Here is a 25,396-nt window from a genome sequence, read left to right as displayed (position 1 = left end):
GACGGGCAGACAGGACACCCACACACAGGGGACGGACAGACAGGACACCCACACACAGGGGATGGACAGACAGGACACACACACACAGGGGACGGACAGACAGGACACCCACACACAGGGGATGGACGCACAGGACACACACACACAGGGGACAGACAGTCATGACACCCACACACAGGGGACGGACGGACAGGACACACACACACAGGGGATGGACGGACAGGACACACACACACAGGGGATGGACGGACAGGACACCCACACACAGGGGACGGACGGACAGGACACCCACACACAGGGGACGGGCAGACAGGACACCCACACACAGGGGACGGACAGACAGGACACCCACACACAGGGGACGGGCGGACAGGACACCCACACACAGGGGACGGGCAGACAGGACACACACACACAGGGGACGGGCAGACAGGACACCCACACACAGGGGACGGACAGACAGGACACACACACACAGGGGACGGACGGACAGGACACACACACACAGGGGACGGAGGGACACACACACACACACCCAGGGGATGGATGGACGGGACACACACACACAGGGGACGGACAGACAGGACACACACACACAGGGGACGGACAGGACACACACACACAGGGGACGGAGGGACACACACACACACACCCAGGGGATGGATGGACGGGACACACACACACAGGGGACGGACAGACAGGACACCCACACACAGGGGACGGACAGACAGGACACACACACACAGGGGACGGACAGACAGGACACCCACACACAGGGGACGGACAGACAGGACACACACACACAGGGGACAGACAGACAGGACACACACACACAGGGGACGGACGGACAGGACACCCACACACAGGGGACGGACGGACGGACAGGACACATACACACAGGGGCCGGACAGACAGGGGACACACACACAGGGGACGGACGGACAGGACACCCACACACAGGGGACGGACAGACAGGACACCCACACACAGGGGACGGACAGACAGGACACACACACACAGGGGATGGACGGACAGGACACACACACACAGGGGACGGACGGACAGGACACCCACACACAGGGTACGGACGGACAGGACACACACACACAGGGGACGGACGGACAGGACACACACACACAGGGGATGGACGGACAGGACACACACACACAGGGGACGGACGGACAGGACACCCACACACAGGGGACGGACAGACAGGACACACACACACAGGGGACGGACAGACAGGACTCCCACACACATGGGATGGACGGACAGGACACACACACACAGGGGATGGACGGACAGGACACACACACACAGGGGACGGACGGACAGGACACCCACACACAGAGGACGGACAGACAGGACACCCACACACAGGGGACGGACGGACAGGACACACACACACAGGGGACGGACGGACAGGACACACACACACAGGGGACGGACGGACAGGACACACACACACAGGGGATGGACGGACAGGACACACACACACACAGGGGACGGACGGACAGGACACACAGGGGACGGACAGACAGGACACCCACCCACAGGGGACGGGCAGACAGGACACACACACACAGGGGACGGACGGACAGGACACACACACACAGGGGACGGACGGACAGGACACACACACACAGGGGACGGACGGACAGGACACACACACACAGGGGACGGACGGACACACACACACACACCCAGGGGATGGATGGACGGGACACACACACACAGGGGACGGACGGACAGGACACACACACACAGGGGATGGACGGACAGGACATCCACACACAGAGGACGGACGGACAGGACACACACACACAGGGGACGGACGGACAGGACACACACACACAGGGGACGGACGGACAGGACACACACACACAGGGGACGGACGGACAGGACACACACACACAGGGGACGGACGGACAGGACACACACACACAGGGGACGGACGGACAGGACACACACACACAGGGGACGGACGGACAGGACACACACACACAGGGGACGGACGGACAGGACACACACACACAGGGGACGGACGGACAGGACACACACACACTGGGGACGGACGGACAGGACACACCACCCCAGGGGACCCCCGACTTTGTGTTCAATGAGGACCTCCACGTGACACCACTGCTGTCTCCCACACCCTCCACCATCGCAGAGACACTCACGTCGGTTGGTCACTTTAGCGATGAGGCTTCTGGGACACTCACTGGTGCGCAGAACACAGCCGTCCCGGTACAACAGGTGGAGGTAGGAGAAGCCGATGGACTGGACGGTCGGAGGGCAGCCTGGCCCCAGTAACCAGCTGCCGCCCAGATGGGTCCCGGGTTCCTGGCGTTCCCACCCCCACCCATAGACACGATGCAGTCAGGGACCCTGGGACAAATGGAGGGGGTGATGGCCGGCTTGCAGCACCTGCAGACGCAGGTCAAGGAGTCCACCCACGTACAGGAGCAGGGGTGGGTGCCGGTTATGCATGCCACCCAGGCCGTCCGCGGTGGAGGCAATGGGTGCGATGGTGTCAGACATGGGTAGCAGTATGCAAGGCCTGGGGTTTTCTGTGCAGGCAGTGTCCAAGGCCCAGGACATGGCTGCCCTCTCACAGGCAGCCTTGAGCCAGAGCCAGCTGCACATCACAGAGGCGCTCAACGCCGCGGCCCAGTCTCAGCAGGCCATGGCCCAGTCTCAGCAGGCCATGGCCCAGTCTCAGCAGGCCATCTCTGAGGGCATCACAGCCATTGCCCAGGTGCTGGCCAGCGTCGCCCAGACACAGACAGGGATGGCCAACTCCCTGAGCTCCATGGCTGCAAATTTGAAGACCCTTGTCGATACCAGGGCGGGCCTCCAGGACTGGCAGCGCCAGATGCCGGGGGTGCCTCGGGTGCTGGATCCGCTCACACGCCCATCCCATGGAGAGTCCTGAGGGCCATCGGGCACCCCGAGGGAGGAGGAGGTGCTGGGACCAGTTCCGGGTCCCCCTGCAGAGGAGGTCCCGGAACACCGCGACACCTCAGACTTCCCCCCTTCCGTCCCAGGTGCATCTAGTGGGCAACGGGCAGAACAGGCTGGCAGCACAACATCCCGCTCACCCGAGGCACAGCCGGGCCCATCCAAGCCTGGCCGCCCTAGGAAACGGCCTCCAAAGGGGACCCTAGTCACAGGGTAGGTGTCACAGTAGTCCGCCTCCAGTTCTGGTGTACCATCTGGGGAAGCACTTAGATGTAGTCATAGGGCCCCTAAGGCCAGAAAATTAGACACTGAGAAAATTGGCACGGGTGCAGGGCACAGACTAGTTCTTGGGGCTACGGCACGTGTATGAACCTTTTGTCATTAAACTCACTTTTACACCTGCGGAAGCTGCCTCTGTGCTCTGTCCGATGCATGCGGGGGTGGGGTGGGAAGTGGGCGGCAGTGTGTGTGAGGGGTGATAAGACATCGAGCTCAGATGAGTGTGGCGTGCGCCCCCCGGGTCTTCCTCACCACCCCGCCCCCAGGCAGACGATGGGTCCGTGCGCTGCAGTGTCCAGGCCGCTTGCAAGGACAATCCAGGTGGAGGGTGGTACTGTGGCCATGAGTCAGACATTGTCTAACGATGTGGAGCCCGGAGCTCATCGCAGAGCAGGTTGTCATCATCCTCCATGGCCTGCAGTAGACACGCTTCCACAGGCGACCGTGTGAGCCCTGCCCTAGTCGCTGCATGGGCATCGTTGTAGCGGTTCTCCGCGCCGGTCTGTGGCCTCCGTATAGGCATCATCAGCCACGACCTCAACGGGTAACCCCTGTCACCCAGCAACCAGCCCCTCAGCCGGGGGGTGTCCCTCGAACATGGCGGGAATGAACGATTGTGCCAATATGAACGAGTCATGCACACTGCCCGGGTATCGGGTGCAGACGTGCAGGATCTTCAACCGGTGGCCACAGACCACCTGAACGTTCATGGAGTAGGACATGGCCCTGTTATCTGCTGGTGGCCGCATGGCGATGTGCACCCCATCGATCGCACCCTGGACCATGGGAATTCTGGCAACCGCGGAAGAGCCCGTTGCCCGGGAATCCTGGTGGGCGTGGTCCACAGGGAACTGAATGTAGTGGCCCGCGATGTCGTACAGGGTGTCGATCACTGCACGGATGCACCTGTGCACTGACGCCTGGGAAATGCCGGACAGGTCCCCACTCGGCGACTAGAACAACCCCGTCGCGTAGAGGTTCAGGGCGACCGTCACCTTGATGGCCACAGGGCAAGGATGTCCACCCCCAGTCCCACCCGGTGCCAGCTGTGCCATCACAGATATGGGCGATGGTTTCCCGGTTCATCCGGAGTCTCCTCCTGCATGCCCTGTCCGGGAGGTCCTCGAAGGACATGCGGCGCCGGTACACACGAGGCCTCATTGGGTGCCTCCGTCGCCGTGGCACTCCTCCACGCCTCCACGCTGTCTCCTCCTCCTCTTCCTCCTCCTCGTCCTGACGGGCAGGCGGCTCTCCAGCCTGGGCGGCTGCCACCTGCCCCTCTGCGGCACGTTACTCTGCGGCAGCCTCCGCTGCTTCCCTGGCACGCCCCTGCTCCAGCTCCCATAGGGCTACATGCAGGGCAGCGGCGGCCAACATCGCTGGGTGATGGCCAAACGTAACGGTCTGCAGGGAGTGGGCGGTAGACGACATTTCATCATTGCACATACCCCCCTCCGCAATCAGCTGGCATGGGCTACATGGTCGCCACTGTTGCCAGCTGGCAACTAGCCACGCAACCCCCCCATCCCTGACACTCCCCACCCCACCCCCTGACCCCCTGCCCGGCACGTCCCACCACCCCCCTCCAGAACCACTCCCCGGCACTCCCCAACCCTCCCGACCCCCTCCACGGCACTCCCCAACCCCCCCAACCCCCTCCCGGCCATTCCCCCCGACCCCCTCCATGGCAGTCCGCCCCTGACAACCACATCCCCCGTAGCCACGGCCATGCTGTCTCGACATCTGTGGCGAACCCCCCATGCCAACCCCGACTTCTTCCTTCGTCGGCATCAGCCAGCACGACAGGTTGACGCCTTTCAAAAGGCGGGACTTCGGCCCATCCGGCCCGGAGATTCACTGCAGGCCCAGGGACCAGCACATCGCAACAATTCTGACGATTCTGCGACCCGCGCGGCGCACTCCCCGTTGGCGAGGTGTTTCCCGGGTCGGAGAATCGGAGTCCCGGCGCCGGAGCGGCGGGGTTCGCGCGCCCCCTCGGCGATTCTCCGTCCCGGCACGGGATCGGAGAATCCCGGCCCATGTCTCTTGTAGAGCTACAGACTTTCAGATTTTTTCCTTCAACATAAAGTGATTGACTTAAGGAGCATTCATGACTATTCATTAACAGAGTTCCTTTAAAACCAAGTTTGGTGATTTTCAGCTAAGAATCTATTCATGGTTTAAGGCTAAATTTAGGCCTAAGCAATTTGGTGATCGATATTTCAGTCATTTTTTTCAATGTAGTTTACCTACATTCAACAATGTGTCCCTCTTGCCTGATTCTTGCACACAGATACTGTAAATTGAATGTTGTAGAATACGATCAGTCACACCCCATGCTCATATTTGCTGGGAAAATGCCTCATATATGTTTTGCGGGCGGGTTAATCGAAGGGCTGAGATTGAGATCAACTTGCAGATTATTTCTTGAAAGTGTGGGCTGGGATCAGTGGGTTAGTCTAAGGAACAGGATCAAAATCTGAGGAGAGGGTTTCATCTGAGGAGTGAGACTGGAATTTGGTGGTTTGCTCTGAGGAAGGTGATCCAGATTGGTGGTATTGACCTGGTGGATTGATATCAGGATTGCGAAAGTTGGCCTGAGGGAAGGAATTGGAGACAGGGTTATTCTGAGGGATGGGATTGTGGCCCTAGGGTATTCTCTGCCATGGAGCCAGTTTAACAGGTGGTCATCTATTCAAGCCTTTACGACAATATGGAGAATGGATGAGGACAGCACGGTGGCGCAGTGGGTTAGCCTTGCTGCCTCACGGTGCTGAGGTCCCAGGTTCGATCCCGGCTCTGGGTCACTGACCACGTGGAGTTTGCACATTCTCCCCATGGTTGCGTGGGTTTCGCCCCCACAACCCAAAAGATGTGCAAGATTCGCCACGCTAAATTGACCGTTAATTGGAAAAAATGAATTGGGTACTCTAAATTTTTTTAAAAAAATATGGAGACTGGATTATGTCGATATAAATAGTTTATTAACCAGTTGTGATCACTCAGCTCAAAGACATCAATGTAAGATCGTCCTGCCTCATGCAAAACATGATCAGGATCAGTGAGGTTTAGTTTGAAGGATGGAATTGGAATCCAGGCAGGTATGTCTCAGGAGCAGAATTGGAATCAGAATCCAGAACAAGGGCAGCACAGTGGCGCAGTGGGTTAGCCCTGCTGCCTCACGGCACCGAGGTCCCAGGTTTGATCCCGGCTCTGGTCACTGTCCGTGTGGAGTATGCACATTCTCCCCATGTTTGCGTGGGTTTCACCCCCACAACCCAAAGATGTGCAGACTAGGTGAATTGGCCACGCTAAATTGCCCCTTAATTGGAAAAAATGAATTGGGTACTTTAAATTTATTTTAAAAAAAGAATCCAGAACAAAGGGTCTGTCAAAGAAGCGGTGTCTGAATCAGGAACATAGTCCGAAAGGTGGGATTGGGATCCAGGAAAGTTAGGTGGCAAGTGGGATTGGTTACAGGGAGCATTAGTTTGAGGAGTGGGATTGGGATTGGAAACGTTGAGGTGAATTGCAGAATGCAGTTGGGCTTTTATTTCACAAAGACATAATTCTTCCTCCTCCAATTTCTGCCAACACTCGATACTTTGTATATTTATACTTGGAAGAAGTTGCTGAATTATTTGCCAAAATAACTCTATACGACTGTCAGGCACACCTCTCTACCCCCACCCCCAAACTGCCACATCCACCACCTCAGAGGAGCTTGCAAGTGAGATTATCAACTCAGAACAAACATACTATGTTGACAATTCAGTCCTGGTCTGAAACGGCTTTTCAAGATAGCCAGAAGCTCACATTTTAATGTGAGTTTGAAGGAATTCAGCATGACAAATTAGGTACAAATTAACTAACCAGAATCTGAATTACTAAGAAATAGATATTAATGCAACACTGCGCTCAGGTGTTAAAACTGACAAGGTGGGAGAGTGCCCAGATAAATCAAAGGCTTATTCATTTCTTATCACAGCAATGCCAAAGTTCTCTTTAAAAAGTGCTGATGAGATCACTGGCCCTTTAAGACAGCCAGCAGTGCTTATGAACGCCCCACCCAGAACATAGTGGTTGAGAAAGAAAACAAGAAACCTGAGCTGTGTCTCACAGCGTCAGACTGCTTCACGCAGTGTTGGGTTTAACATTTAGTGGGGAGTCCATCTCAGAAGCTTGTGCGTCGGAACTTTTAGCCCACTCCCTTCCTGTGTCAGTCCTTGTGGATGGAAAGCCTGTAAAGCTTTTTTCAAACGGGTGAGTCCTTCATTTTATTTTGAGAATGAGAAGCAGCAAAAAATATGATCGACCCATTTAATGAAATCTGAAATTGACTATTAGAAGGGTGGAAAGGATATTCCAAACTTATTGTAGGAGTATAAGATACTATTTGAATTCATACTGCAGTAAAAATCACTAAAATCGCGGCTGTTGTATTCAGCAATATTTCTACTTTTCATCAAACTGGCTGTTCTTCCATCTGAGGAGCAATAATTTGTAAAACGGCAATTTGGAATTATGTTATTCTCCCCCTCTACCAGCCTACAAGCCCTCTCTCTGCACAACGTGGTGGTTCAAAGTAATTTACATTTTTGTCTTCTACTTTGTTCAGGTAAAGAAGGCTCCGCACTTGCAATAATCGTACAAGTAAAGATACCGTCCATTCTGGTAAGAAACCTGTCACAGTACAAATCAGTTTGTCTCAAATATCAGTGAAGGCAGGCGAGCTATAATTCTTAAAAGAAATGTTGAGTCGCAAAAATAGTGGGGAGGTGGGAATCCATTTCATCAGGTGGAATAGTTCATTGTGTACAACACTCCTAGGGTTCTCCCTGTCAAATGAGGGATTGCCCCTGCTACTGTGTTGGTTGTATGTTAAGGTTAATTACTGTCCTTTGACTGAAAGGTTTTGTGATTTCTCCACCTTGATGATTCAAAACGAAACACTGATATACAAGAGCAATGAAATGAAAATCGCTTTTTGTCACAAGTAGGCTTCAAATGAAGTTACTGTGAAAAGTCCCTAGTCGCCACATTCCGGCACCTGTTTCGGGGGGGGGCTGGAACGGGAATTGAACCGTGCTGCTGGCCTGCTTTAAAAGCCAGCGATTTAGCCCTGTGCTAAACCAGCCCCTAAGACAAAAGGAAAAACCTGTTCCGGGTTGAAGGAAAATAGATTCCTCTGCATATCAAGCTCATTCTACAGTCGCATCATCCCACATTTACTCTGTAGCTAAATCACCTTTCTTTCAATTATTGAATGTTTGTTCTTATTTCTTTCTACCCTGGGATGTACATATTGTCAAACCTCTTTGATTGAGGTTGTGCAACAAAATTCCGAGACTGGGTATCATAGAATTTACAGTGCAGTAGGAGGCCATTCGGCCATCGAGTCTGCACCGATCCTTGGAAAGAGAACCCCACTCCAGCCCACACCTCCACCCTATCCCCGTAACCCAGTAACCCCATCTAACCTTTTTTGACACTTGAGGGCAATTTGGAATGGTCAATCCACCTAACAGCGCATCTTTGGACTGTGGGAGGAAACCAGAGCACGCGGAGGAAACTCACGCTCATACGGGAAGAACGTGCAGACTCCGCACAGGCAGTGACCCAAGCCGGGAATCGATCCTGGGATCCTGGAGCTGTGAAGCAACTGTGCTAAGCACTGTGCTACCATGCTGCCTACATTGTTTACATTTGGGGTGTGGAATGGGGTTTGCGAGACGAGAGGGGTGTGGGGGGGGGGGGGGGGGGTGCAGTTTTTTCAGTTCATCGGTGCCAACAAGGAAACAATGGTTGGTGGTGAACTACTTCCAAGTCACGTACAATTTCATATTTCTGCCCATGCACCCTCGCCAGTGTTGGATAATGGCATGTACAGACCAGCAATGAACTGCATGCCCAAAGACTGACACCCTGCACAATCTAGTGTTGCCATTTTAGTTCTTATCCAGCAGCACTGAAAGTGTCAGTATAATAAATATAAAGGCAACATCAAATGACCACAAGCAGTTGACAGGCATGTCATTTCCAACAACTAAAACCGCAGCAATAACTTGTACTTAAAAGCAGCTTGAACGTTGAGCAGTGTTTCACAGAACCCATGAGGTGAAAGGAATAGCAAACCAAAGGAGGGGCGACCAAAAGATTGGTTAAAGGTAGAAAGGTGGAGAGGTTTCAGAAGGACAGAAACATTAGGGACCTTCAAGCAGCTATTGGATAGGTACATGGATTACGGTAAAATGATATAGTGTAGATTTATTTGTTCTTAAGGGCAGCACGGTTGCATTGTGGATAGCACAATTGCTTCACAGCTCCAGGGTCCCAGGTTCGATTCCGGCTTGGATCACTGTCTGTGTGGAGTCTGCACATCCTCCCCGTGTCTGCGTGGGTTTCCTCCGGGTGCTCCGGTTTCCTCCCACAGTCGAAAGATGTGCTGGTTAGGTGGATTGGCCATGATAAATTGCCCTTAGTGTCCAAAATTGCCCTTGGTGTTGGGTGGAGGTGTTGAGTTTGGGTAGGGGGCTCTTTCCAAGAGCCGGTGCAGACTCAAAGGGCCGAATGGCCTCCTTCTGCACTGTAAATTCAATGATAATCTGTGATTAATCTAGGACAAAGATTCGGCACAACATCGTGGGCCGAAGGGCCTGTTCTGTGCTGTATTTTCTATGTTCTATGTTCTATGTTTAGACAGGAATTCTGGAGACCCAACCCAGGTAGTTAAATGCACAGCTGCCACTAGTGTGCTGAAGGGAATGGTGACATACAGACTGTCAGAGTCAGGGGGTGAGGGGTCAAGAGGTTGTTGGGTAGGCACAGAGGGTTATAAAGCTATAAGGCATTGTGGAATTGGGAGCTGACATTAATCAGCAAAAAATGGGGTGATGTTTGAGCAGGACAGGACATGGCAGAATAGGCTTGAATTAATTGCATTGTAGGGAAAATAGAAAACTGGCAAGGAGAGCATTTTGTGGCACTTAGGCTGGACGTAGAGGAATGTGGGCAATTCACTGGTAGCACACTCAATCAACCAATCACAGACAGCCCAGTCAGAAAGGGGTATGTAGTTTGCCTCCACCATTCCCTTCCTCCTCCACCCTCAGCCGCTCACCAGACCTCTGGTGGCCCTCAGGATGGTGAGGTTGTGCAGGGTACATTAGACCATGACAAATTATGGTTCTGGTGAGCACTGCAGACTCCTCCAGAGATGTCCAGACAGTGAAAGTATTGTTTGAGCACCCCAATGGTCTGCTAGATGGCACTTTGTGTGGCAGCATGGCTTTCCTATAAACATGATGCCCATTTGTGTATTGTGACCAAAACATAGTCATGAGCCATATGGTCAGTGGATGGCCCTTGGCGCGCAATAGCCATTTTATTTTCTGGTGGCTCAAATGTTACCACCTATTGGTATAGAATAAAGGCATTGTGGCTCTTTTCAGGACCTTCCATGATGTGCTGAATGTAGTCACATACCAGCTGTACATTGAGGAACTGGACTACTTTGCGGCTGCTGTACATCTTTGAATTCGCATGCGGCACCCACTGAACAATGTATGCAGTAAATGGTACTCTGTACCATGGGGGAAGCCCCCTACCCTGGCATGAGCTTGCTCTGCCTACCTCTCTCTAGAAAGAGAGATTGAAATGCATTCTCTTCTCTGTGTATGCAGGGGGTCAGTTGCCTCCCTTATACAACAATTGGTGATGTGCCTGAAACAGCAAAGCTTTACAGGAACAAATAACTCCAGAAATATGAACTGTTTATTAACCTAAAGGAAATATTAACCTGAGTAACAAACAAAAAGGGCTGGATTCTCCGTTTCTGAGGCTAGGTGTTGACGCCAGCGGAGCATGTGTGGAGTTTCACGACAGGAAAATCAGTGCCTAGGCCCCACCCCAGTTCTGTGGGGGGGGGGTTACCCTGGCTGCTCGTCCTGTTCCCCCCTCCCCCGGCCCTGGCAGGAGCCCCCCCCCACCCCAGCCTGCATGGCCAGTGTCCAGTCCAGCAGCCCACAGTCGCTCCTCTCGATGTGCTACCTCTTCTCCCTCTCAGCAGCCAGCATGCCAGGTTCAAGATTTTTGAAACCACAAGTGAACTGCGCCCTTTCGGAGGCCCCGGAGAATACCGGGTCAGGCCCGCTAATGATATGCAAATGGCATTTAAACACCGCGTGTCACGGTTACGCCATTTTCGGGGTGCCGGAGAATCGCGATTTGGCGTGAAACCTGTGCCTACCGTGATTTTGGCGCCAGAGGCTATTTTCCGCCCAATCGCGTTATTCGATTCCCCCGTCGGCCGACGGAGAATCCCACCCAAAGTATTTGTTGTCTCCAACAGTACGTTATGCAAATAGAATGAACTGGTCGTCTTATTCTCAATTGCATACCTTATTAATGCTTAAAAGTTTATTGAGTATCACTGGCCGGGATTTTCCGTCCCCTCCGCGGTGGATTTTCCGATGCAGAAGACGCTCACCATTGGCCGCTGGCGGTATCTTATGGTCTCTCCAAAATAAATGGCCATTTGCGTTGCTTGCCAGCCGCGCCGCCAAGGAACCTTGGAACCTGAAGAAGGGGACCACCTTCTGAGGTGGGAAGGGTCAGAAAATCCTGACCAGTTTTTGTCTTATTCACAATCATTGCAAACAAAGCAAGTGCTTTCCTCTTTCCCATCATGTCATATGAACCAGTAATAAGGGATGTGGAACAAAGGCATTGAGTTCCGAACCAGTGACCTACTTGACTGGTAGAACAGGCTTGAGAGGCTAGATGGCTGACTCTTGTTCCAATGTTCTGTTTCTTGTCTCTCCTTATCTGGCTCTGATTGCCTACCATCTTAAAGGAAACAAGTATTCAGTTCATGAGGCTAACTGCCCTGAAAAGTAATTCATTTCATAATTTGTGCACAATCATCTCTGTGCTTTCACAGAGAGAATGGATAGATAAGAATATGTGCATTATGTGAAGCTGCCATACAAAGAACAAAGAAAAGTACAGCACAGAAACTGGCCCTTTGGCCCTCCAAGCTTGCGCCAACCAGGCTACCTAAAACTTTCTACAATTCCGGGGTCTGCATCCCTCTATTCCCATCCTATGATGTATTTGTCAATACGATCCTTAAACGTCATAATCTTACCTGCTTCCACCACCTCCTCCAGCAGTGTGCTCCAGACACCCAGTACCCTCTGTGTAAAAAACTTCCCTCACATATCTCCTCTAAACTTTGCCCCTCACACCTTAAACCTATGTCCCCCAGTAATTGACTCTTCCACTCTGGGAAAAAGCTTCTAACTATCCACTCAGTCCATGCCTCTCATAATTTTGAAGACTTCTATCAGGTTGCCCCTCAACCTCTGTCGTTCCAGTGAGAACAAACCAAGTTTATCCAACCTCTCCCCACAGCTAATGCCCTCCATATCAAGCAACATCCCGGTAAACCTCTTCTGTACCCTCTCCAAAGCCTCCATATGCTTCTGGTAGTGTGGCATCCAGAATTGAACACTATTCAATTGTGGTCTAACTAAGGTTCCATACAGCTGCAGCATGACTTGCCAATTTTTATGCTCAATGACCCGACTCATGAAGGCAAGCATGCCATGTGCCTTCTTGACTACCTTCTCCACTTGCATTGACACTTTCAGTGACCTGTGGACTTGTACACCCAGGTCCCTCTGCCTACAATACTCTGAAGGGTTCTGCCATTTATTGTATATTTTCCATCTGTATTAGACCTTCCAAAATGCATTACCTCACATTTGTTCGGATTAAGCTCCATCTCCCACCCCTCCGCCCAAGTCTCCAAACAATCTATATCCTTTGTATTCTCATCGCTATCAGCAATTCCATCAACCTGTGTGTCGTCTGCAAAATTACTAATCAGACCAGTTACATTTTCCTCCAAATTATTTATATATACTACAAACAGAAAAGGTCTAAGCATTGATCCCTGAGGAACACCACTAGTCACAGCCCCCATTCAGAAAAGCACCCTTCCACTGTCCTCCGTTGCCGAGCTAGTTCTGTATCCATTTTGCTAGCTCACTTCTTATCCCGTGTGACTTCATCTTCTGTACCAGTCTGCCATGAGGGACCTTGTCAAAGGCTTTACTGAAGGCTGTGTAGACAACATCCACTGCCCTACCTTCATCAATCATCTTTGTCACTTCCTCAAAAAACTCAATCAAGTAAGTGAGACACGACCTCCCCTTCACAAAACCATGCTGCCTCTCACTGATACGTCCACTTGCTTCCAAATGGGAGGCCATTCAGCCCACCTTGTCCATATCAGCCCGAGGACACCCAGGTATCTAATCCCACCTTCCTGTACCCGATCCATAGCCCTGTATCATACAGCACTTAAGGCGCAGGTCCAGGTACTTTTTAAAAAGGTTTAGGGTCTCTGCCTGCAACACCAACGCGGGCAGCGATTTCTAGACTCACACTACCCTCTGCGTGAAAAAGTTCTTCCTCATGTCCCCTCTGCACCATCTACCACCTATCTTGAGTCTATGTCCCCTGGTTCTAGAATTCTCCACCAAGGGTAACAATTTTATTCTGTCCACTCCATCTCTTCCCCTGATAATTCTTTACACCTCAATTAAGTACCTTTCAGCCTTCTTTGTTCCAAGCAAAATAAATCCAACCTATTTAATCTCTCTTCGCAGCTACACTTTTCTAGCCCTGGCAACATTCTTGTAAACCTCCTCTGCACTCTCTCCAGAGCAATTTAATTCTTCCTGTAATGTGGTGACCAGAACTGCGCACAATACCACAGTTGTGGCCTCACCAGTGTTTTAAACAATTCTAACATTATATCCTTACTTGTATATTCTATACCTCTGCCAGTGAAGGAGAGCATTCCGTATGCTTTCTTAAGAGCCTTGTCTCTTGATCTGCTGCCTTTAATCACCTATGTATTTGTACACCAAGATCTCTTACTTTATCTACCCTTCTTAGTATATTCCCATTTATTGTGTACTCCCTACGACTGTTTGACCTCCCTAAATGCATGACCTCACAATTCTCTGTGTTAAATTCCATCTGCCACCTTATCGCCCACTCCACCAATCTATCTATATCATTATAGAGATTACAGCTATCCTCTACACTGTCCACGACTCGGCCAATCTTTGTGTCATCTGCAAATTTCCCAGTTGTATGTCCAAATCGTTAATATATAACACAAATAGTAAGGGTCCCAACACTGAGCCCTGTGAAACACCACTTGAAACAACTTTTAAATTGCAAGGGAAGCCATCAATCATTACCCTTTCCTGTTACAAAGTCAACTTTTTGTCCAGTTTGTCCCTGTATCCCATGGGCTTTCACTTTCTTGACCAATCTGCCATGCAGTACTTTGCCAAATGCTTTGCTAAAATCCATGTACATCACATCCATTGCACTATCTTTGTCAACTCTTCCTGTCACTTCCTCAAAGAATTCATTCAAATTTGTGAGGCAAGACCTTCCTTTAACAAATCCATGCTGACTATCCCTGAATAGTCCATGCCTTTCTATGTGACAGTTAATCCTATCTCTCAGGACTGATTCTACTAATTTGCCCACCACCGACTGGCCTATAATTGTTTGGCATTTCCTTCGATCTCTTTTTAAACATTGGAACCACGTTTGCATTTCTCCAGTCCTCCGGTACCTCCCCTGTATTTGGTGAGGATTGGAAAATGATCCTTAGAGCATCTGCTATCTCCTCCCTGGCCTCCTTTAGGTTCTGTTTAACTGTGGCACCCCAAACATAGGTGGCATGGTAACCCAGTGGTTAGCACTGTTGCCTCAAAGCACCAGGGACCCAGGTTCAATTCCGGCCTTAGGTGTCTATATATAGTTTGAACTTTCTCCCCGTGTCTCAATGGATTTTCTCCAGGTGCTCCAGTTTCCTCCTACAGTCTAGAAGTAACAATCTGGAAATGAATGTGGATGCCATTGTCACTGGACTATTTGGCTGCACGGTAGTACAGTAGTTAGCACTGTTGCTTCACAGCACTAGGGTCCTGGGTTCGATTCCCGCTTGGGTCACTGTCTGTGCGGAGTTTGCATGTGTCTGCGTGGGTTTCCTCCGGGTGCTCCGGTTTCCTCCCACATGCCCCGAAAGATGTGCTTGTGGGTGAATTGGACATTCTGAATTCTCTGAAATGTGCAGATTTGGTGGGTGGGCCATACTAAAATTGCCCCTTAGTGTTCAGAAATGTGCAAGTTAGGTGGGGTTATGGGGATAGGGCGGAGTATGGGCCTAGGTAGGGTGCTCTTTCAGAGGGCCAGTGCAGGCTTGATGGGCTGAATGACCTTATTCTGCACTGTAAGGATTTTATGAATCAGGGGCGAAATTCTCCTACCCGCCCCGCCACATTTCTGCCCCGACCGGCCGGCGGGAGTCTCCGTAACACCGGCCGGTCAATGGGGTTTCCCATTGTGGGGCAGCCCCACGCCGTCGGGAAACCCCTGGGCGCCGGCAAAACGGAGACTCCCGCCGGCGGAGAATGACGCCCATGGTTTTTTTTTCAGATGCTGTGTGTTGCCAGCTTTCCATCTGTTTATGTTACTCTTCTCTCGGATCGAGTTCCAGCATTTTAGAATTTTGTTTACACTCTAAATGCTTTCTCCATTTTTAAGTGCTGTCATTAACAGAGGCAAATGGATGTTTTGCAATTCTTTTTAACTTAAGCATGATGTTCGATGGAATTACAGCAAAATCGGGCCATCATGAATGGAAAAAGTGCATTTTCCTTTTGCATTAGACGAGTCAGTGACACACACTTCCACTTTCTCATTGCTGCCAAAAACCTGGTAACTTTACAAATATCTTCGTTAAAATTTGTCTTTCTTTGACACTTGTAGTGTTGCCATGCATGTTAGCCCTCAATAATGAGCAGCAATAATGAGCAATGGTGACAGAAATCTTTTATCGATCTTGCCTCAGCAATCAATCTTAGTGGGTGGGAAATATTTATTTTGAAACCAGGGGCGTCATTCTCCGACCCCCCGCCGGGTCGGAGAATGGCCGTTGGCCGCCGTGAATCCCGCCCCCGCCCCCGCCGAAGTCTCCGGTACCGGAGATTGGGCGGGGGCGGGAATCGTGCCACGCCGGTTGGCAGGACCCCCCGCTCAATTCTCCGGCCCGAATGGGCCGAAGTCCCGCCCAGAAATTGCCTGTCCCGCCGGCGTAAATCAAAGCTGGTATTTACCGGCGGGACCTGATTTCCCCACTGCGCATGCGCGGGAAACTGTCGGCGGCCGCTGATGCTCCCGCGCATGCGCCGCATTTCCGCGCCAGCTGGCGGGGCACCAAACGCCATTTCCGCCAGCTGGCGGGGCAACAAACGCCATTTCCGCCAGCTGGTGGGGCGGAAATCCCACCGGCGCCGGCCTAGCCCCTCAATGTTGGGGCTCGGCCCCCAAAGATGCGGAGCATTCCGCACCTTTGGGCCGGCGCGATGCCCGTCTGATTGGCGCCGTTTTTGGCGCCAGTCGGCGGACATCGCGCCGTTGGGGGAGAATTTCGCCCCAGTTTCCCCGCAGTGATGAAATATTAAAACATGACTCAATGCAAGAACTAGATTGCAGAAGTGTCACAAATGCCTCTGTATCACCTGCTTGTACCTTGAAATTTCCCTTTAACTTAACCGTTGGCATACCATGGACATTTCACTTATTGGAGCATGCTCTTTATCTGTGAGCTGTTGACATGTTTTCCTCTCTTTTAGCAGTTTAAGACCATAAGACATAGGAGCAGAATTAGACCACTCGGCCCATCGAGTCTGCTCCGCCATTCAATCATGGCTGATACTTTACTCATCCCCATTCGCCTGTTTTCTCCCCATAAACCTTGATCCCCTTCTCAATCAAGAACCTATCTATCTCTGTCTTAAAGACACTCAGTGATTTGGCCTCCGCAGCCTTCTGTGGCAATAAATTCCATTGATTCAACACCCTCTAGCTGAAGAAATTCCTCCTCACCTCAGTCTGAGGCTGTGGCCTCGGATTCTAGTTTTTCCTACCAGTGGAAACATCCTCTCCTCCTCCACTCTAACTGGGCCTCTCAGTATCCTGTAAGTTTCAATAAGATCCTCCTTCATCCTTCTAAACTCCGAGTACAGACCCAGAGTCTACAACCGCACCTCATATGACAATCTCTTCATTCAAGGGATCATTCTTGTGAACCGCCTCTGGACCCTTTTCAAGACCAGAACATCCTTCGTTAGATAAGGGACCCAAAACTGCTCACAATACTCCAAATGGGGTCTGACCAGAGCCTTATACAGCTTCAGAAGTACATCCCTGCACTTGTATTTTAGCCCTCTCTTTAGCCCTGAACCTGCATGTTAACCTTAAGAGAATCTTGAACTAGGACTGCTAAGTCACTTTGACCTTCTGATTTCTTGAACCGTTTTCCATTCAGAAAATAGTCTACCGTTCCATTCTTCCTGCCAAAGTGCACAATGTATTCCACCTGCCACTTCTTTGCCCACTCTCCTAGTCTGTCCAAGTCCTTCTGTAGCCCCTGCTTCCTCAATACGACCTGTCCTTCTCCAAATATTTGTATCATCTGCAAACCTTGCAACAGTGCCCTCAGTTTCTTCTTCCAGAACGTTAATGTATATTGCGAAAGGTTGTGGTCCCAACACCGACCTGAGGCACACCACTAGTCACCGTCTGCCATCTGAAAAAGATCCCTTTATCCCCACACTCGGCCTCTTGCTAGTCAGCCAATCCTTTATCCATGCCAGTATCTTACCCTTAACACATGGGCTCTTAACTTGTTTAACAGCCTCCTGTGCTGCACCTTGTCAAAGGCCTTTGGAAATCTAAATAGATCACGTCCACTGGTTCTCCTTTGTCTAACCTCCTTGATACTTCCTCAAAGAACTCTAACAGATTTGTCAGATATGACCTCCCCCTGACGAAGCCGTGCTGCCTCAGTCCTATTTTATCATGCACTTCCAAGTACTCAGTGATTTCATCTTTCATAATGCACTCTAAACTCTTACCAATGACCGAAGTCAGGGTAGCCGGCCTATAGTTTTGTATCTTCTGTCTCCCTCCCTTCAAATGTGTGAGACAAAGCATGTAAGCAGATGCTGACTTTCTCAAGACCCCTCCATCCATGCATTTGAGCTGATTAGACGTACAATAGCGACATTATAAAAATCACATCCCGTGAGCCAAATAAAAAAGAAATATAATCTCAGTCTGAGAAATCAGCAGCTAAAATTTAAACAGCGTCCTTATCTAGTCTGACACAATTACACTGTGTGCTTAGGGAATTTTGTTAAACAAATATGTAGTGCAGGACACGTGTGTACACCATATAACATATCAATATTTATCTTGCTGTCAAAAGCCAAATTTTCTCATTGATGCACAACATTGCACAGATAAAAATGTGGCTGTGTTGGAATACGACTTAATGCAACCATTTTGTGTGGCTCCAGTTGCATGCATGATAAATTGTTAAGAGGTAAACACTGCTGCTTTATCTTATCACTGTCACTCAATTTCATCTATTTTCTGTAATGATATTACGAAGCAGAGCAGTTTGGGCGGCATGGTGGAACAGTGGTTAGCACTACTGCCTCATGGTCCCGAGGACCCGGCGTCGATCCCGACCCCAGGTCATTGTCCGTGTGGAGTTTGCACATTCTCCCTGTGTCATCATGGGTCTCACTCCTACAACCCAAAGATGTGCAGGATAGGTGGATTGACCATGCTAAATTGCCCCTTAATTGGAAAAAATGAAGCAGCGCAATCTGTTTGTGCTGCAACATTCACAGCCAGCTTGGGTTTTCCTCCGAAATACTCCATGCAGCAACTTTCCAGTTAAGGCCTGTGCCATCATGGGCAGCTGCCAAGCATAGTACAGCTGCTTCTCCGAGGAGCAGGAAGAAAACTGATTCAAAGATTACATTGCATTGCCTGTTCTTCCAACCAAGGAACATACAATGTGAGAAGCAGAAAAATCGCTGTGAGTCACCTTATTGGACAAAGGCCTGTTCAAACCAATTACTGTAGAATGGGGACTCAGAAATGTAGGGTGGCACGGTAGCACACTGGTTAGCACTGTTGCATCACAGCTCCAGGATCCCAAGTTCGATTCCCGGCTTGGGTCACTGTCTGTGTGGAGTCTGCACAATCTCCCCGTGTCTGCACAGGTTTCCTCCAGATGCTCTGGTTTCCTCCCACAGGTCCCGAAAGATGCGCTTGTTAGGTAATTTGGACATTCTGAATTCTCCCTCTGTGTACCCGAACAGGCACCGGAATGTGGCGACTGGGGGCTTTTCACAGCAACTTCTTTGCAGTGTTAATGTAAGCCTATTTGTGACAATAAAGATTATTTTAAAAAAGTTAAAGAGAACCTCTCCTGACTCCCCGATATCCTTGGCTCCATCATTGCCTTCAGCTGTCTCGGCTGCCTCGCAATTCCCTCCCATATCTCTCTGCCTCTCCGCAGCTCTTTCCTCCTTTAAGAATCTCCTTAAAAGCTCTGGGAGAGATCTTCCGGCTGTTCACACCGGCGGGATCCTCTGGTTCCACTGACAGCACACCCCCGGCGCGGGTTTCCCAGCGGCATGGGTGGATTCAATGGGAAATCCCATTGACAGCAGTGGGACCAAATGATCCCACCACCGGCGAAAGCCAAGCCGCCTCCCACTGCTGAGAAACACAACGTGGGGAGGCCAGAAAATCTCGCCCTAACTCTTTGACCAAGCTATTGGTCACCATTCTTAGTATCTGATCGTGGCTTGGCATCACACCTTGTCTGATTAAGCACTTTGGAATGTTTTACGATGTCAAAAGAGCGATATAAGTACAAGCTGCTGTTGCAACAGTTAGCACTACGAATGTCTCACTGTCAATTACAGTTTGGATAAAGGGGACCAAAGATTTACTTGCGGGATTCCTGCAGTGCTAACAAAATCAACAAACCTTCCCATGGGGAGCAAGATTAATTTAGCAACCCATAGCTCACCTATGACTTGTCTTATGCATGAATGAAGTGCAGTCTGACCCAGATTGGATATTTATTGTGCTGTCAAAAGCCAGTCTCCAGCTGCATGCCTAACATGACCCTGATGCATAGAAAGTCGAGGAGGGTAGTGATCATGTTAACCACCATGGGAACTGTAGTGCCAGCACTAACAGTGGGCTCCTGTTTTCGTCACAGGGCTCTGCAGATGTCCAAGTTGATTTCTCAGATGAAGACAGTGTCCTCACTGAGACCCAAGTAGCTCTGAGTCTATAGATAAGACCACTTGCTTCCTGGGCTCCTTGCATGAGCAGTTCCTAGTAGACCCCCCAACATTAGTTGCTGGTGCTCCTGTTCTTCCACTTCCTGAAGCCTAAAAGAACAGCCAATAGCAATTACATCCTTCATTGAAGCAAGTTGTTAAAATGTCAAAGAAAAAACAGAATGTTTGCTCCGAGAACACTCATCTAAAAGCTCCTTCAACTTGCCAGACACCAGTGATTTGGCTGTTTCCACTCAGTATTGCCCAACAGTAATTGGTGAATCCAAAACTGAGTTAAAAGGATGGAAAGAATATTTAGGTTCCAGTTGATATCATAGGATCCTGATTCACATACTTCAATGAGGCACCCAACCTGATGCTGTGGACCTCAACGGAAATGGTGGTGGGTGAGTGTATTGGCAGTGGGACCAAGCACTCTGCTTTTCATAGCGACACTGTGAACAATGAAACATACATCATAAAATGTATCATATGCTCCTTAAGTAATCTGTTGTCCACCAGATGAAATAATCTGATCTGAGAAGTAGATTTCAACAGAGGCATGTTAACGACAATAGAATCAGCCATTCTCTGTTTCTAGGTCAAACCCTCAATCTCTTTATATCATTCAAATGGGAAATGTACATGCAGTGTATTGCCTGAAATGACATTATTATATTCTAACTGTAAGAGATGAATCATTACGTAGTTTTATTTTTGTTATAGGTTGAAGGTTGATACCTCCAGGTACCATGGACTGGAAGACACTACAAGGGGTCCTTAGCGGCGTAAATAAATATTCTACAGGGTTTGGACGGATTTGGCTGTCAGTAGTCTTCATCTTCCGCGTGCTAGTGTATGTGGTAGCAGCAGAGAAAGTATGGGGTGATGACCAGAAAGACTTTGACTGTAACACCAAGCAACCTGGGTGCACCAACGTGTGCTTTGATTTCTTCTTTCCCATCTCCCACATCAGGCTCTGGGCTTTGCAATTGATCTTCATCTCTACACCTTCCCTACTGGTCGTCATGCACGTGGCCTACAGAAAAGACAAAGAGAAAAAGTACCATATGAAACACCCAGATACCGACACCAAACTATATGAGGATGCTGGAAGAAAACATGGTGGGCTCTGGTGGACCTATTTGCTCAGTCTATTTTTTAAAACTGTGATTGAAATTGCTTTCTTGTACATCCTTCATCGGATTTATGACAGTTTTGATATGCCTCGCCTGGTCAAATGTGAGGTAGACCCTTGCCCCAATGTAGTAGATTGTTACATTGCCAGACCAACTGAGAAAAGGGTTTTCACCTATTTTATGGTTGGGGCTTCAGCTCTTTGCATTGTTATAAGTATAACTGAAATGATCTACTTGATCTTCAAAAGGTGTTTCAGGTGCTGTATGTTGCATTGTAGGAAAAGAAAATCAGTACTGTCCGAAGTCAAGGCTGACTATCATGCCCATGTGCTCACTCATACAAATTATTTGCCTAATGGCAAGTCACTGGACTACATTCATGCTTCTGCTCCTAACCTTTCCGCAATGTAATGTGCTTCTCCTATTTCTCGGTGTGGTGACTTGCAAGTGACAACACAACAGTGAACTTTTTAACCAAAGATACATCAGATCAAATAGCAACCTTTGCAACATTTGAATGTACGCTTCCTCAGACAAATAAGTAGTGCAATTTTTCTTCCCAACCTGGCTGGATTTTCTACAAGCATTGGGCAAACTAGTACGGGTCTCAGAGGCAGAGAGGGAGAGATATAAACCTTGAATACCAGGGATCTGGGCCTCTCGGTGAGCAGCCAAAGTGTGGCTTGGCTGGAGAATGACATACAAATCCATGGACTGGACTGTTGCATTCTCATGCTCAGGAAGGTTAAGCAGCCCACAACCGTGTAGGAAGGTACCTGGGAGGACAAGAGGGAAAAGGAAATATTTCAGGCAATGAATGAAAGTTGCTTTATTACAATTTCCTTCTATCTTCATCAGCAAACAAAAGCAAAAGTTCCCTGAACAGTGCTAAAGGAAAGTTAATTTCCAGTATCAACTTTTGAAATTAATATTACCGTTGGTTTTAAACATTTCATCAATCGATTTCTGGTGATTCTGAATGTTGGGGAACACACCAATTAAACAATTAGCTACAAAGTCAAAAATCCGAAGATTAATTTGAATACATGTGACTGAAATAGTGTTGAAATTACTTTGTATTCAGTAATCGTATTAAAACTCCAATACATTATCACCACTCCATCAATAGCCCTGATAATGTCATCAAGATTCATTTATTAAATCAAGATCATTTACAATCATTCCTCAGCAACTTTATGCATGAGCAGCATTTCAAAACAGTCAAGCAGGATAGTGTTGTAAAAATAAAAGGGATAAAAGTTTTGATTATTGGTTTAATAGAGTAAACCAATTGTGACGATCTCTACTGTTACTAACCACACATATAAGCAAGATAATTGGCATGCAGAATTTTGCACATACTCTTGAACAAAGAGAACCCGAAGGGACCATATGAAGTTGGTTCAAACATTTTAGAATAAAGTTTATTTTTTCAGAAGAAATGAGAGGCTGAAATATTAAACAGCACAGATTGCAGTTTGATTCTTCCAATATTCTAAAGCTCCTTTATGGAACAATTCAGAGAGGTAAATCTGCCTAGGTCTTAGCATGCACATGCATGGCAAACTAATCTCCCACATTAAAAAGCAATAATTGCTCATTTCACAACATATGAAATATGAAGAGAATCAATCAGTGTAGAAGGCATGTCAAGGGATACAGAGCATTGAATTCTAGATGCTGATAGGGAATGTCAAGAAGCGGGAAAGCTAGAACTTTATAGCTATCCTAACCCCAGAGTTAGAATAGGTTAATTTAACTATTTCTGATGACTATACTTGATACTTTGAAGAAAAATGGTTTTGGGGAATGCAGGCATTCACTGTTCATCCTCTTAAGACCTGATGTATTTCGTGACCAAACCGTGCACTTGTAAAGCATGTTGCCGAGAGGCATAAGAGTATAGCTTTGAATGATTGCCGCTCACTCTATCTTCTACAAACTTGTGTCTGTCGCACATCATAATCAAATACTGCCATACCATTTGTTATGACTTAATTACAAGTCTCAGTAAATGTATAATTTTCGTTGATTCAATTCAATGTTGATAGAATCAACAAAGTATCAGTGTTTGTGATTTCTCTAAACTGTTTACATAGCTCAAATGTATATTTATGTTTTTGACATCAATGTGTATCATATTAACAATGCTTCTCAGAAATACTGATTTATAGTAATTCTGGAGAGGGAATAGACATCCCACTTCCCTGGGCTATGCTAATGAATTACCTTATATCCTTTGCCACTGGAGAGGTTTGCTTAATTAGCTTTGTACTTTACTAGGGATGTTGCATGAATTTAAAGAGGATCGATAAGACTGCACACCAGTAAAAGCTTTGACAAAAGTAGACAGGAGTTAATAGTTAAAACAGCAACTTGACTTTGATAATTACTAATGTTTCTCAAAGACTTTTAAATAGACATGTGGTTTCAATGTGGGCTGAGTAAATGATGAAGCATGCTGCTATTTCTTTATGCCTAATGCCAGTGTTGAAAGTTGGAGTTGGAAGATATTGCTTAAACCACAATCGAGGATGTAAGATTGCGATGAAGAAAAAAGTAAATGGTATGGCAGATCAATGTTTGATTTGACGCCCAGGTATAAAATTGCTGTTTATAGTAAACACTTGATTTTAATTTCCGACAAGACAACTGTTTCACAATGGCAGCTGCACCCCCGAGTGACAAGCTGAAAATCATCTGCTGCATTTCTTGAGTAATAGTGTCAAATTGGACAGAAGCATCAGCTTTGGTAGTAATGGATCAACTGCTCATTATACATATCGCCCAATCGTCTGTTCTATTGAAGTCAATTGAAAGGTAAATCAGGCAGATGGATATTGGGCGGCCAATAGGTTCCTGCAAATTTTACACCCCATTCAAGCTAAAAGTTTCACTCACTGTTTCTGAAGGATACTGGTTGCCTATTTGTCCATTGCATTCCTTTGAGCCATAGACTATGGAAGCCTTACCTCCAAGCAATCCTGTGTAACATAAGAAAACAATTAGGAAACGTTAGACGAGGAATTATGGCTTGTTTTTCACATGCTAGGGGAAGAAATCTTTTAAAAGCATTCTCCATGTAATGATTTATATTCCCATTCTGCTGGTTTATGTGGATCAAACATTTTACCCGCAACACTGAATGTATTACTTTCCTATGGAAATGCTGTCACTGGATGCATATTCATCAAATTTTCCGCAGTTTTCTTGTTCTTGAATGACCGTGTACTGTACATTTTCCCATATTTATATTGTACATATTTTGGAATAAAGTGAATCATTCATTAAATAAATATTTTCAAGTGATTTACAAGTGACACAATTCCTTTATTTCATCTAAGAATGAGCATGATTCTTTCTTCCTTTAGATAAATGATATTGCTCTTCAGGTTGTCAGTTTGAGGCAGATAGCTGACAAAAAGATGGAACTTGTGACTTTATCCCAGACTTCTGCCCATTCCACTCAACAGAGGAGATGCCAAGGCATATGGAAAAGTTGTCTAGGTTGATTTAGCCCCTATCTTTTCTCTCCAACTGCTCTGGAGAAAGCTTCTGTACCCATAACTGAGATTAGTGATCCATCACATTGACCATTTCCTACTCCCTGCATTTAGTTATTCAATTTATTCGTAAAGTAAGCCAACTGTTAGTAGAAAGGTCTAATTAAAAACTTGCTGGTGAAAGAAAGCAACCTTTCTATAATAAATGGTTTCTAAGTTATTTGTACGCTGATGAATCATTCAGTGCGGTAAAGAATGA

The 25,396-nt window shown here is 48.3% G+C and overlaps 1 protein-coding gene across 1 annotated transcript; it reads left to right on the top strand.

The window, feature by feature from the left end:
* Positions 1 to 7,321: 7,321 nt before the first annotated feature.
* On the top strand, positions 7,322 to 24,943 carry LOC140418191 (gap junction beta-3 protein-like). The gene is made up of 3 exons (XM_072501615.1): positions 7,322 to 7,506; positions 7,862 to 7,917; positions 21,222 to 24,943. Exon 3 carries the CDS (start codon positions 21,248 to 21,250, stop codon positions 22,043 to 22,045), a length of 798 nt encoding a protein of 265 aa, XP_072357716.1. The 5' UTR covers positions 7,322 to 7,506; positions 7,862 to 7,917; positions 21,222 to 21,247; the 3' UTR covers positions 22,046 to 24,943.
* Positions 24,944 to 25,396: the final 453 nt, after the last annotated feature.

Source organism: Scyliorhinus torazame, chromosome 1 (assembly GCF_047496885.1).
Source record: "Scyliorhinus torazame isolate Kashiwa2021f chromosome 1, sScyTor2.1, whole genome shotgun sequence".
NCBI classification, from domain to species: Eukaryota; Metazoa; Chordata; class Chondrichthyes; order Carcharhiniformes; family Scyliorhinidae; genus Scyliorhinus; species Scyliorhinus torazame.
Note: the sequence above shows the minus strand (reverse complement) of the source record. Positions and strands in the feature narration are given on the sequence as shown.